The 12,052-nt window shown below is 23.3% G+C and overlaps 3 protein-coding genes across 3 annotated transcripts; 2 read left to right on the top strand and 1 right to left on the bottom strand.

The window, feature by feature from the left end:
* Positions 1 to 3,449: 3,449 nt before the first annotated feature.
* Positions 3,450 to 4,998, top strand: Phum_PHUM111090 (uncharacterized protein; the record flags this gene model as incomplete). The annotated part of the gene is made up of 2 exons (XM_002424075.1): positions 3,450 to 3,545; positions 4,867 to 4,998. The coding sequence occupies 2 exons, from the start codon at positions 3,450 to 3,452 to the stop codon at positions 4,996 to 4,998; spliced, it is 228 nt and encodes a 75-aa protein (XP_002424120.1).
* A 1,074-nt stretch (positions 4,999 to 6,072) lies between these two features.
* On the bottom strand, positions 6,073 to 8,791 carry Phum_PHUM111080 (transitional endoplasmic reticulum ATPase, putative; the record flags this gene model as incomplete). Its single annotated transcript, XM_002424074.1, has 7 exons — positions 6,073 to 6,206; positions 6,303 to 6,442; positions 6,512 to 6,815; positions 6,898 to 7,209; positions 7,300 to 7,714; positions 7,781 to 8,230; positions 8,393 to 8,791. 7 exons carry the CDS (start codon positions 8,789 to 8,791, stop codon positions 6,073 to 6,075), a joined length of 2,154 nt encoding a protein of 717 aa, XP_002424119.1.
* A 1,531-nt stretch (positions 8,792 to 10,322) lies between these two features.
* Phum_PHUM111070 (uncharacterized protein) lies at positions 10,323 to 11,030 on the top strand (the record flags this gene model as incomplete). The annotated part of the gene is made up of 2 exons (XM_002424073.1): positions 10,323 to 10,728; positions 10,762 to 11,030. The coding sequence occupies 2 exons, from the start codon at positions 10,323 to 10,325 to the stop codon at positions 11,028 to 11,030; spliced, it is 675 nt and encodes a 224-aa protein (XP_002424118.1).
* Between the last annotated feature and the right edge of the window lie 1,022 nt (positions 11,031 to 12,052).

Here is a 12,052-nt window from a genome sequence, read left to right as displayed (position 1 = left end):
TGCAAATGAGAATCATCATAACTTATTTTTTTTATTCCCAAACGCTTTTTTTTTTTGTTATGAAACTGCCTTTTTTTTTTTATTAAAAATTTAATCAATAAATTTTAAATTTTATACCTAAAATTATAATTAAATATTTTCTGCTTGGTTTTTTATTTAAATAAATTTTTATAATTTTATTTATTTTGATATGTTTGTGAGAAAATGTTGGTATTATTATTATTATTATTATTTTATACAAATTTGTTTTTTGTTTCTATCAATAAAAATGTGAAAAATAAACTTTAAATAACTTTAAATAAAAATAGTTAATAAAATAATATGTTTAAATACCTTAAAATTATTAATAAAAATCAAAATAATATAAAAAATTTTATTTTAAAATTGTCAGTGAGTCAGGCGATCTTTGCACAGGCAAATAATAATAATAATATAAATGATGATGATGATGATCCCTGAACTTCCTTATCCTTATGTTTAACAAAAAAACAAAAAAAAAATTAAATAAATAACCAAGGGTAATCATTATAATTAATAAAAAAGTGGAAAATATTCAATTCCAGGAATCCGACCTGAAAAATTACATAAAATAATTTATAATAATAATAATAAATTTTCCTTGAAAACATTATTTTCAATTTTTTTTTTTTAATACATATTAATAATAAAAAAAATTAAATTTAAAAACAATAATAATAATAATCGAATATCGCATGCATCATTTTATGGAACGTTGATGGAATTTTTTTTTTTACGATAATAAAAATTTATTTATAAACAAAAAATAATTGATGATTTTTTAATAAAAACAAATTATTATTATTATTAACTTAATAAAAAAATTGTTTAAACAATTAATTAATTAATAAATACATTATTAATTCTTTCTTTTTTATTTTTTAATAAGTTTCTCCGAATCTTAAATTATAAAAAAAAAAAAAAAAAATGTAATGACGACAATAATCAATAAAATATTTTTTGTATCTATTACATTTATTTAAAAAAAAAGAATTTAAATAATATTTCAATTAATAATAATAATAATTTATTTTGATATTTATTAAATAATGAATAGGCTAAGGGTGAGGATAATTCAATGTCAAAGGGTTATCGTAAAAAAAAAAAAAAACACGAAAAATTATGACGTGGGATATTGACACCTAAGCCTCCTTTTTAAATTTTTTTTTTTTTTGGAAAATAATAATAATAATAATAATAATAACTGCAATATAATTAATGTATCCAAGAGGTAACTTATTTTTTATAAAAATTATTAAAATTTATTTGTTATGGATGGAATTTAATAAGAAAAAACTAAAAACAACATTTCAGGTTTAATTAAAACAATCTGCCAAATAAAAAAAAAATTTTATTGATGTCCTCTGTACCCTCCTCGTATTACATAAGTAGGGATAACAATAATAATAATAATAATAATACATACGTAGGCAAGTGACATGTGGGTTTTGTGGGTTGAACCCAACGAATTTTTTTTTTTTTTATGTATTATTAAAACTTTTTTTTTTAGAATCATAAATAATTTAATAAATTTTTTAAAATTAATCCTACAAGGCTTATTTGTTTTTCTTTTTTTTTTTTTTGGGTTGCAGACGACAAAAATTTGAGAAAACATTTGTAACCGATTTGTTTATTAGAGCATAAAAATTATTTTCACGTTTTAATTTTTTAATAAAAATGTCTTAATAAATAAATTAATAAATAAATAAAAAATTTTAATTTTTCTTAATAAAAAACGTAAACATTTCGCACACAATTATTATTATCGTTTTTTTAAGTAATAAAATTACCGTAATTTATTAAACTATTTTAATAATTTTTTAATAAACCTTTTTTTTTAATTTAAAAAAAAAATTAATTAATGGAGAAAAAAAAATTCCCGTAATGAAATAATAATTATTTGTTACGATCCATAAAAAAAATTACAAAAAAAAAAAAAAAAACAGGAGTAATAATAAAATTAATTTTTTGAACTTTATATTTTGATTTAATAATAATAATAATAATAATATCTCACGTTTAATACTATCAGTTTAATAATTTTTTTCTCTATAAAAAAAATACAAAATAAATAAATAAGGTATATATATATATATATAAATAATTTTTTAAAAAAATAAATAAAAATTTGATATTTATTATTATTATTTTAATTTTTTGTTGTTTATGGGAAAGGACTTAAGAAAAATTTCTAAATGCCACAGAAACGCGTTATCAACCCACGTGACAATAAAATTGATTAAAAGTAAATTTTCTATTTAACTTTCTTAAAACATAATTTCGCGATCTTGTACTACATCATCAGGAGGAGTCTGAATGATCCATAATCATATTTTACGCCGGTTTAAAATCGTGATTTCTTTTTTTTTTTTTTTTTTTTGTTGTTGTTTGTTGTTGTCGTTGTTGTTGTTGTAACTTATATATTATTACATTCATGCATAGGATGTCTATTATAGAGTTTTGATGTGAAATTTTTTTTTTTTTTTTTTTTTTTTCAATAATATTTGTTGTTATAAATAAAATTGAAGAAACGCATCGACATAACCCAGTAAAAATCATAAGAAAAAAATAAAAAAAATTTATTTATTTATTTTTTTGGATTAAATATGAAGTTTTCTGTGTTTTCATACAAGGTACAAATATATTATTTTTACTCTTTATGTACATATTTATTTATTACGGTAACGATTTTTTAAATAATTATTTTAACTTATAAGAGAAAATTTAAATTTTTTTATGGATATTTAAAATAAAAAAAAATATTTCACTCATTGCAATGCATTATTAAAACAATTGATTAATAATAATAATAATAAATTTCATTATTGGTATATTTTATTTTTATATTATTATTAATTAATTATTTATTTAAGTTTAATAAATTTTTTATGTTTTTGTTCTGATAATAATAATGATTTTTTTGAATTACTCAATATTATTATGCATAAATAAAAAAAATTATTTAATTTATCATACCTTTTTTATTAAATTAATAATAAATACATAATAAACTATTATGGAGGTGTAAAATAAAACCTTCAAAAAAAAATTATTTTATTACTTTTTTTTTTTTTTGGGTGTGTGTGCAATGTGAAAATGTTTATTATTATTTAAAGTAATAAAAATTTTAATTCATTTTTTACAACTGAAATTTTTAAAGTGATTAACAAGGTTTAATAATTATCAAAATAATAATAATAGTAATTATTACTTGCAAAAGTTTTTTTTAAATATTATTATTATTAGTGCAGTATGGTAAAGAATGATTAGTTATGATAATATTATTATTATTACTTAAGTAATAACTTTTTGTTGTTTGAACAAAAATGAAAGAATAGTAATAATAATAATAATAATTTTTTTTTTTTTTTTTAATAAAGGTAAATTTAGAGCATGCCATTATAATATTACTCCTTTTTATAATATTATCAATGATGCAACAAAATTTGGCATATGGTAAACCTTATGATATGTGGTCGAGTTTTCAAAGTTTGATACCAAAAAGTGAAACGGATTGTGATTTAAGCGTAAGTAACAAAAAAATACTATTATTATTATTATTATTGATTTGTTTTTTTTATTTTATCGTATATTAGATTTTGTTGTTAGATTTAAAAAAAAAAAAAAAAAAAAAACGTATATTTACAAGTAAATATTTACCAAGAATATTTAACCCTTGACCTTGATGTATTTTGTACCGCACGCAAGACCCCCGGTATATAAATTTTAATATCAGTTAAAGAAAACCTTCACGGAAGCAACGGAAACCATTTAATTAAAAAAAATTTATGTTTATTTTCAATCGTAAATCTCTCAGTTCACGACCTACTTAAAATCGCCATTTTCTTCATTGAAATTTCGCGGTCAAGGAGTCTAGATAAAAAATAATAATAATACTACGGTTATAATGACTAATCGCACATTAAATTTTACTTACAAAGAAATTGATCTTTTTCGAATGAAACAAACAACAAAAACAACCGAATTCTGACGTTAAATAATAATAAAAAATAAAAAATACGTTTAGACGAGAAATATTTAACGAGTATGTAAACAATAAAAATTTACCGCGTTCGAAATGACGAATTCTCACAACAAAATATTTTTAACTTTTTTCGACAATTTTCCCCTTGTTGTTAAAACCGCTCAAAATGGCGTCGTACAGTGATTGTTCTGTAATCGGTTATTAAAAACTAAATAATAAATATAAAGTGAGTTTTTTTTTTAATTTTTGAATTGCGAAAATGTAAAATAAGTTAGTTGAAATCAAGGTTTTACGTTACAAAAAGACATTTTTACACTTATACGTTCAAAATAAAAAACATAAAACATTCAAAATGTATTTTTTTGTGAATTTTTCATGTCAAGTCATCAGCTAAAATTTTAAAATAAAAACACAAAGTTAATAATTAATTAATAAAAAAAAAAACAAACATTATCGGAGTGAAACGATCGTCAAGTAACATTTTAATTTTAGGCTAATTGCTGTGATCCGTTCAAACTTCCTCATTGGTTTTATTTTTTTATTTATTACCATTTTGATAAAATTAAACACGCGAAAAACACCAGCAAACAACAACGGTAAAAAAAATGTATAAAATCATTTTATGATTTTTTTCTTTTTTTTTCAAAAATGCAATTTAAAACAAATAAAAAATTTACAATAATAAAAAATAATTGAGTACGAATTTATTAATTTAGGTCGGCTACATGCACACAAAAAAAAAAAATCGGCTCAAGATCGTTTTGTTTAAACGTACCTATTACAATAATACAAAATTTTCTTCCAATTATTATTATTATCATTATGTAATTATATGACTAAATTTTCTTTAAACTAATTTTCAGGACGAAATAGAAACTCTTTGTCAAAAATGTGCAAAACAAACTAAATCAAGCGTCGTTTATCCAATGTGTTGTCAAAATCGAGAAGAAGCAAGAGAATGGTGTCAAAAATATATAAGTTTCGGTTTGCAGTAAATACCTGAAATATAATAAACCTGAAATTTTGATTACAATAAAAAAAAAATCATCATCATGGCGTAAATATCTTCGCGGGGTAATTTCGTTTTTTTTTCATTAATATAATAATAATAATTAATCCGCGATGTTAAGATTTATGATTATATAACCCCCTAAAAAAAAATTTCTGGAATTTTTTTTTTTTTTAAATATAAATCCATTAAATCATTTATTAAAATAAATAAATAAATAAATAAATGGGTAGATAACTTAATTGTAAATAAATTAATAATAGTTACATAACGAATTATTTCATGCAGGGTCAAAAAAAATAAAACAATGCAATTGATACGTTTAATTTTTTTTCCCATTAATTAAAATATAATAGTTTTATTTATTTATTTATATATTGTGATGAAAACTGAGAAATTTTATAAAATTTAATTAATTAATTAATTAATTATTTTAATTACAATTAAAAAAATTTTCTTTTTTTTTTCATTAATTTTTCGTAAGCCATCATCTCTCAATATTACTGACTGATTTTTCTTTTTGTTATGTTTTGTATATATATAAGTCTTTCAATTCAATTGCATTGATTTTAAAAATAATAATAATAATAATAATGTTCCTTCAAATTTATATTTATTTTCGTTACATATAATTTTTTTGATCTCAATTCATTGTGAACGGTATCGATATGATATTAATATCAATTTTGTATAAAGTTTAATTTTTTTGTTGTAGGTAAACAATCAAATTATTAATTATTATTATTTAATAAGTAACCGGTGTTAAAAAAAAAATAAAAAAAAAATCATTATTTATTTTTTCCCTTGAAAAAAAAAATTTAAATTGTATATAAATAATGTAATGATTAAATTTTATTTTATTAAAAAAAATAAAAAAATTTTAATTTTTTTGACTTGACTTGAAAATAAAATTAAAAATTTTCCTTTACTTATTTTATTATTACTGTAAAATACGTTAAAGAATTACAATTTAATTTAAATTATAATTCAATTTTATTTTTTATTCTCATGATTGGATAACGTTGATATTATTTATTTATTTATGGCCGTCGTAGGTGAGTTAGTAACTGTTTTCAGAAGTTTTAAAATTTTCATAATAATCAATGTCTTCGTCTGTTAACGATGGTATAAATTGTTCGATGGCTTCTCTGAAATCTTCGCTGTTAACGAAAACAGGCAACGAAGGATTTTCGCCTGAAAAAAAAAATTGCTCACACGTTTATTCGACAAGTTATAAATTAATTATAACGAATTTAAATTTAATGGCGGAATAAATAAATTTTTTTTTACCGATTTCGATGGCATCTACGTATCTTTTGGCCGATGCGTACCACGCATTAGATACGACCGAATACAAATCGGCGCCCGTGATGTCTTTGGGTAGCAATTTAACAATTTCATTGAAATTAACATCCTCCGTTAATGAAAATCTGAAATGAAAATTTGTTCGAGAATAATCGATAAAAAAAAATCGAAATTGTGAAGGAAGCTGTATTTACTTTCTAGTTAAAGCTTTTAAAACGTTTATTTTGGAAGTTTCGTCGGTGCATATTCCAACGTAAAACATTTTATCGAATCTTCCCGGTCGAAGCAATGCTGGATCTACCAAATCAGGACGATTTGTTGCAGCCAATATGAAAACGTCTTTGTTGTCATCCAATCCATCCATTTCGGCTAACATTTGTGAAACGACTCGATCGGTTACTCCTCCAGAATCACCGCTTTTACCCCTTCGAGGAGCTAATGAATCCAATTCGTCGAAAAAAATTATGCAGGGTGCTGCATCTCGAGCTTTATCAAACACTAAAAAAAAAATTTTTTTTTAGATAATCTTAAACAGTTAATAAATTAATTAAGTAAACATCAAGACATTTAAAAAAATTACCTTCTCTTACGTTTTTTTCACTTTGACCCACATACATATTCATTAATTCGGGTCCTTTTACGGAAAGAAATGTGTAATTGCATTCGGTTGCAATCGCTTTGGCTAATAATGTTTTTCCAGTTCCTGGAGGACCGTAAAACAAAACTCCCGAACGTCGTAAATCAGAGGTAAACAATTCAGGATGTTTTAATGGTAAATTTAAAGTCAACATTATTTCTTCTTTTAAATCTGCAAGGCCTCCGATATCTTCCCATTTAACAGTGGGTACTCTAGCCGCTCCAATAAAATGAGAATAAGCATCGTCCATAAGTGCTAAAAAAAAAAAAAAATTTTTTAAAACATATCAGTAAATTGATACAATGATGATGATTTTTAAAATTCAAAATGAGAGACCCAAGTTACCAAAAGCTTTTTCAAAATGCCTCGGTAAAAGTTTATTTGAAAATTCGCTAAAATCACATTCTTGAGTTTTAATACGAATCGCATGGTCTACCAATAAAGCCAAATCAGCAAAGACATAACCTTTAATTTTTTCGGCTACCTTTACCAAATCATCCGACGAACAATTCATGTTCTTACTAAAAATAAGCCATTTTAACGTTGGATAAGTCTCTTCAAATTTTAAAACTTCAAATTTAATTGTATCAATGAAATATCTTGCTGTACTAGGAACTAAATCAGTTTCCGCCAATGTTGTGGATGCGACAATGAAAACGGGATACAAAAATGATTTCCTTTCCCATAATTCTTTTATTTCTCTTTCGAATATATCAATCAATCTTACATTTTCTTGATAATTTGCATCTCTTCCTAAAAACTACTACACATAAATATAATACATGTTATTTTGTTTTAAAATAAAAATTTTAAAGTCATGAATTACCTCAATATTTTGTAAATGAAGAATACATGGTACTGTTCTTCTCACTTTTGAAAAAATTTGATCGAATTTCCCACTAATAAATGTTAAATTTTGACCAGAAAAATCGAAACAATTTGCATGAATTAAATGCAAACCCAAAGATAAAGCAAGAGCTTCAAGAGTAGTTTTTTTTCCAGAACCTTTGGCTCCACTCAGCAAAAACATTGGTTTTAATTGAATTTTTTTTTTCAATAAAAACGGTTTGAAAATAGTTTTAAGATATTTAAAATGCTTCATAAGGCCACTTGGACATATACTAAGAGTAAGGCCTTGTTTATACATATTTGGTTCTACAAATTTTTCATTTATTTGTGGCAAAAAACCATGTACAGAAGGATTCGAATATAAATTAGAATAATCTTTCATAACGTAATAAACTTGATTTTCCGAATTTTCAGGTATCTTTATGATCTAAAAAAAATTATGTAATTATATTATCACAGATTAACTTTAGGTTTCACACACTTTGAAAGTTCTTACCTTGAAATAAACATGATTTCTATTGCAGACATTTGAAATTAAATTACTTATATGTTTTTTTACATTAACTCGAAAAACATCATTTAGTCTTACCAAACGAGGCTTTTCAAAATGTTTTGTTAAAATGTATTCAGCATCTTCTGGTGGTAAATCATAAGCTGAAGTAATTTCAGACACAAAAATTGATTTTGCTATTTCTGGATAAAAATATTTTTCTAGTTTTTCTACTTTAACATCTTTAACTAATTCGAAAAATTCATTGTTATTCATCTTAGATACGTTAAATAATTTCTCATCCGTTACGTATAAAATAAAATCATCCAAGATGGTTGATAAGCATAAACATTGCACATAATAATCTGTATTTTTATTACAATTATTTATTGCATTTGAAACAGGTGGCATTAATATTTTCCAACTTGAATCACTTTCTTCATTTTGTTTTGCTGATTCATCTTTATTAACACTTTTTAAAATTTTGATCCATGACATATTTTTCATAGAAAGTGCTATTAATGTATTAATGCTAATTAAAGCACAACTCCGAATGTCTCCTTTGAAGTTATACTTATAGTTATTTTTTAAAATTAAATTTTTAAATTTTTTATGATGTATTCCTTGAATTTTTAATGTCTTTATTTTAACTTTTATTAATAATGTTAAATGTATGGCAAGTAAAAATAATGATAATCTTTTAAACTTGGCATAATACAACCTAGCAATGAATGGAAATAAAGTAAAATACTTTATAACTGTCATTTTATAAAATAATTTTATTTTTCTCTAATCGTTTTCTGAAATAAAAAAAAAACTAGTTAAAAAAAATTACGTAAAAAAAAAAATAATTTAAAAATTAATTTTATAAAAAATTAAATTATTATTAATAACTGTAGTTAATACCTAATTTTAAAAAAATTATCAAAAATTCATGATGGTGCACCTTGCAATTATAATACTATAATCTTTCAGACATAATTTAATAATAACTAAAACTTGTTTTTTTGAATATAATTTATTAATTAATAGACAACTAATGTAAAAATAATAAATTTGTGTGATATCGTTAAATCAGCATCACAAATAAAAATTGAAGTTTAAAACTTATTACTGTAAGAGGCAAACTTAACCTCATTTAATTGAAAATAGCATTCGAAAATAAAAAAAGAAAAATAACATATTTTAATTTTTTTTAAGCCTCATAAAGACTACTGTAGGATACAGGTTGGTGTAAATAATTGTAAATTAGTTGTAAAAAATCATAAAAATAAATATCTCTCTAATAAAAAAAATTCCATGAATATGACTATATAAAAATTTTATTCAATGACTTTGAGATTCCGGCCATTAGCATAACTTACAATTTACCTCGTAAGATGGCGACAAAATGTTTGTTATTGTTTACAACGGTCTCGGAGAATGTATGAAATTACGCGAAGGTCGTTGTTCAGTGATGAAGAAATAAATAGGCCGTGACGTCATTTAAACGGAAAGTTACTCATACTACAATAATTTATAAAAGATATTATTTTACATGTTAAGCTTATGACGAGTGAAATTATTTACAATTACATCAATTTTTGTACGTAGGTAGGGATGGCGTGTGACACGTACGCACGGTCAGTCATCACGAAAATTTCATTTGAGAAGGATAGATGAAAAAAGTTTTGTCGCGAAGTTGTGGGAGAGGTTAACCTTTGACAGTGACAATTAGTGTTAATTATCCATAAGGATACATTTTTGTTTTATATTATATTTTTTATCAATTATTTATAAGTTAAATAAAAAAAAGACTATTAAGAAAAAAACAATTGTGTTGAAATTTTTTTTTTTTTTTTTTTTAAATATTTATTAAATTTTTTTTAAATAATATTTTTTTTTTTTTTTTAAAATGGCAACCGATGCTCAAAGGTTGATTAGCATTTCGTTAACAAAAATTGCTCAATCGAAAACACAACGGGGGGGGGTTAGTTTACATCGAAATTTATTAGTTGCAACAGTTTTGCAAAAAGCACGCTATATTTTTATGGAAAAAGCTTATCAAATAGTTCACGGAAAACCAAGTTTTAATCCCCCACCGCCTGTCCAAATCAATCATAACGAAATCCCCGAACAAAACGATTACAATGATGACAATTTGGTGGCATTAACGGCGGAAGAAGCTGGTTCAGACGCTTTAACCGCAGAAGATCCGGGTGAAGATCGTTTAAAAATGTCAAATCCGTTACCGCCTTGTAGCCATTGTTCAGACGACAAAGAAAATCAAATACCTGATGCATTTACCTATTTGGATTTGGATAAATCTGTGTCGTGTGATAATTTACTATGTGGAGATAAATCAAAGTGCTCGTCGTCTAGAAAACGTCGTTTCTCCGATTGGGAATCAGATGATGATGTACAAAATAAAAAGTGCAGAAACTCGGTTAAGAATAGTGAATTTAGTGATAAATTTTATGAGGATACAGATCCCGTTCCTATAGATCTTACTGACAGTGAAAAAGCGACATTATTAGCTGAAGTGGCTAATTCAGCTAGTGATCTTAGCGATGGCGAAAACGAGCCATCAAATACAATGGAAATTGACAGTATCACTAGTTTGGTATCTATTTTTTCATTCGAAACTGGTTTTACAAATTTAACAAGGTCTATGTCCACACCAGATTTGTGTTCAGCTCAAGCTAAAGAACATTTAAACTCTGACTCATCATGTGCGTTTCTCACAATGACTGCTTGAAATGTTTAAAAAAAAATTAAAAAAAATGGAAAGAAGGAAAAAAAACAGTGAAATGTGACTGTGACTCGAGAAAAAAAATGTGACATGCTCCGAAGGGATCCTAATTTTTTTTTTTTTTTAAATTTTTACAAATACAGAGAGAGAGAGAGTATGGTTACAAAAAAATATTTGTGTATAGATTATATGCATATATATATGTATATAAATGTAAAGAATTGCAGCTATGGTATGTAAGCAGCAGTATAAATTCTATATGAGATGCGATGAAAAAAAAAAAAAATTTAAAGTGTCAGAAAACATACTATTTGAGTGATCTCTTTCGATTCTTTTTATTTGTTTATTTTATTTTTACTTTTTTTTTTTTTTATGTTTTAATTTTTTTAATTCCTGTCATCAAGTCTCACATGTTTTTTTTTTATTATTATTATTAATTTTTATATTATTTCTACTTACAAGTAACGATGCAGGAAAATGAAGTTTTATTTAAATAATTTTATTATTTTTTTTTTTTAATAGTTGATTCGATATCCTGCCAAAATCAAAAAAATATATTAAAATTTTTTTTTTTTTTTTTTTTTTTTTAGAGTGATAAGAATTTAGTAGATTTTAGATTTTTACATTATATTTTTTATTTGTGAGTCAATAGCATTAATCAGTATGGGTTAAGAGAGTGATACAATCACAAATCCTGCCAATTTTTTTTTTTTTTTTTTTTTAACAATTAGTTAGGAAAATTAATTATTCTGGTTAAAAAAAAAATTTGGCTTAAGTTTTTTCATTTGTTTATTTGTTTTTTTAAAAGGTTGCAATTGTATGGTAAATTTTTTAAATATGTGACGAATTATCTCTAGTTGAATTATTGCTGAAATAATCTTGTTGTTGTTACGAAACAAGTTGTTTGGCAATGTTTAACTCATGAATAAGGATAACAAAAAGTTTCCTGGCTATTATTATTATTATTATATTGCAGACTGATTTTTTTTTTTTTTTAAACTTTTTATTATTTATGTAATATATATAGG

The sequence above is a fragment of the Pediculus humanus genome, genomic scaffold (assembly GCF_000006295.1).
Source record: "Pediculus humanus corporis 1103172107458 genomic scaffold, whole genome shotgun sequence".
NCBI classification, from domain to species: domain Eukaryota; kingdom Metazoa; phylum Arthropoda; class Insecta; order Psocodea; family Pediculidae; genus Pediculus; species Pediculus humanus.
This window is presented reverse-complemented; position numbering and strand designations above follow the sequence as displayed.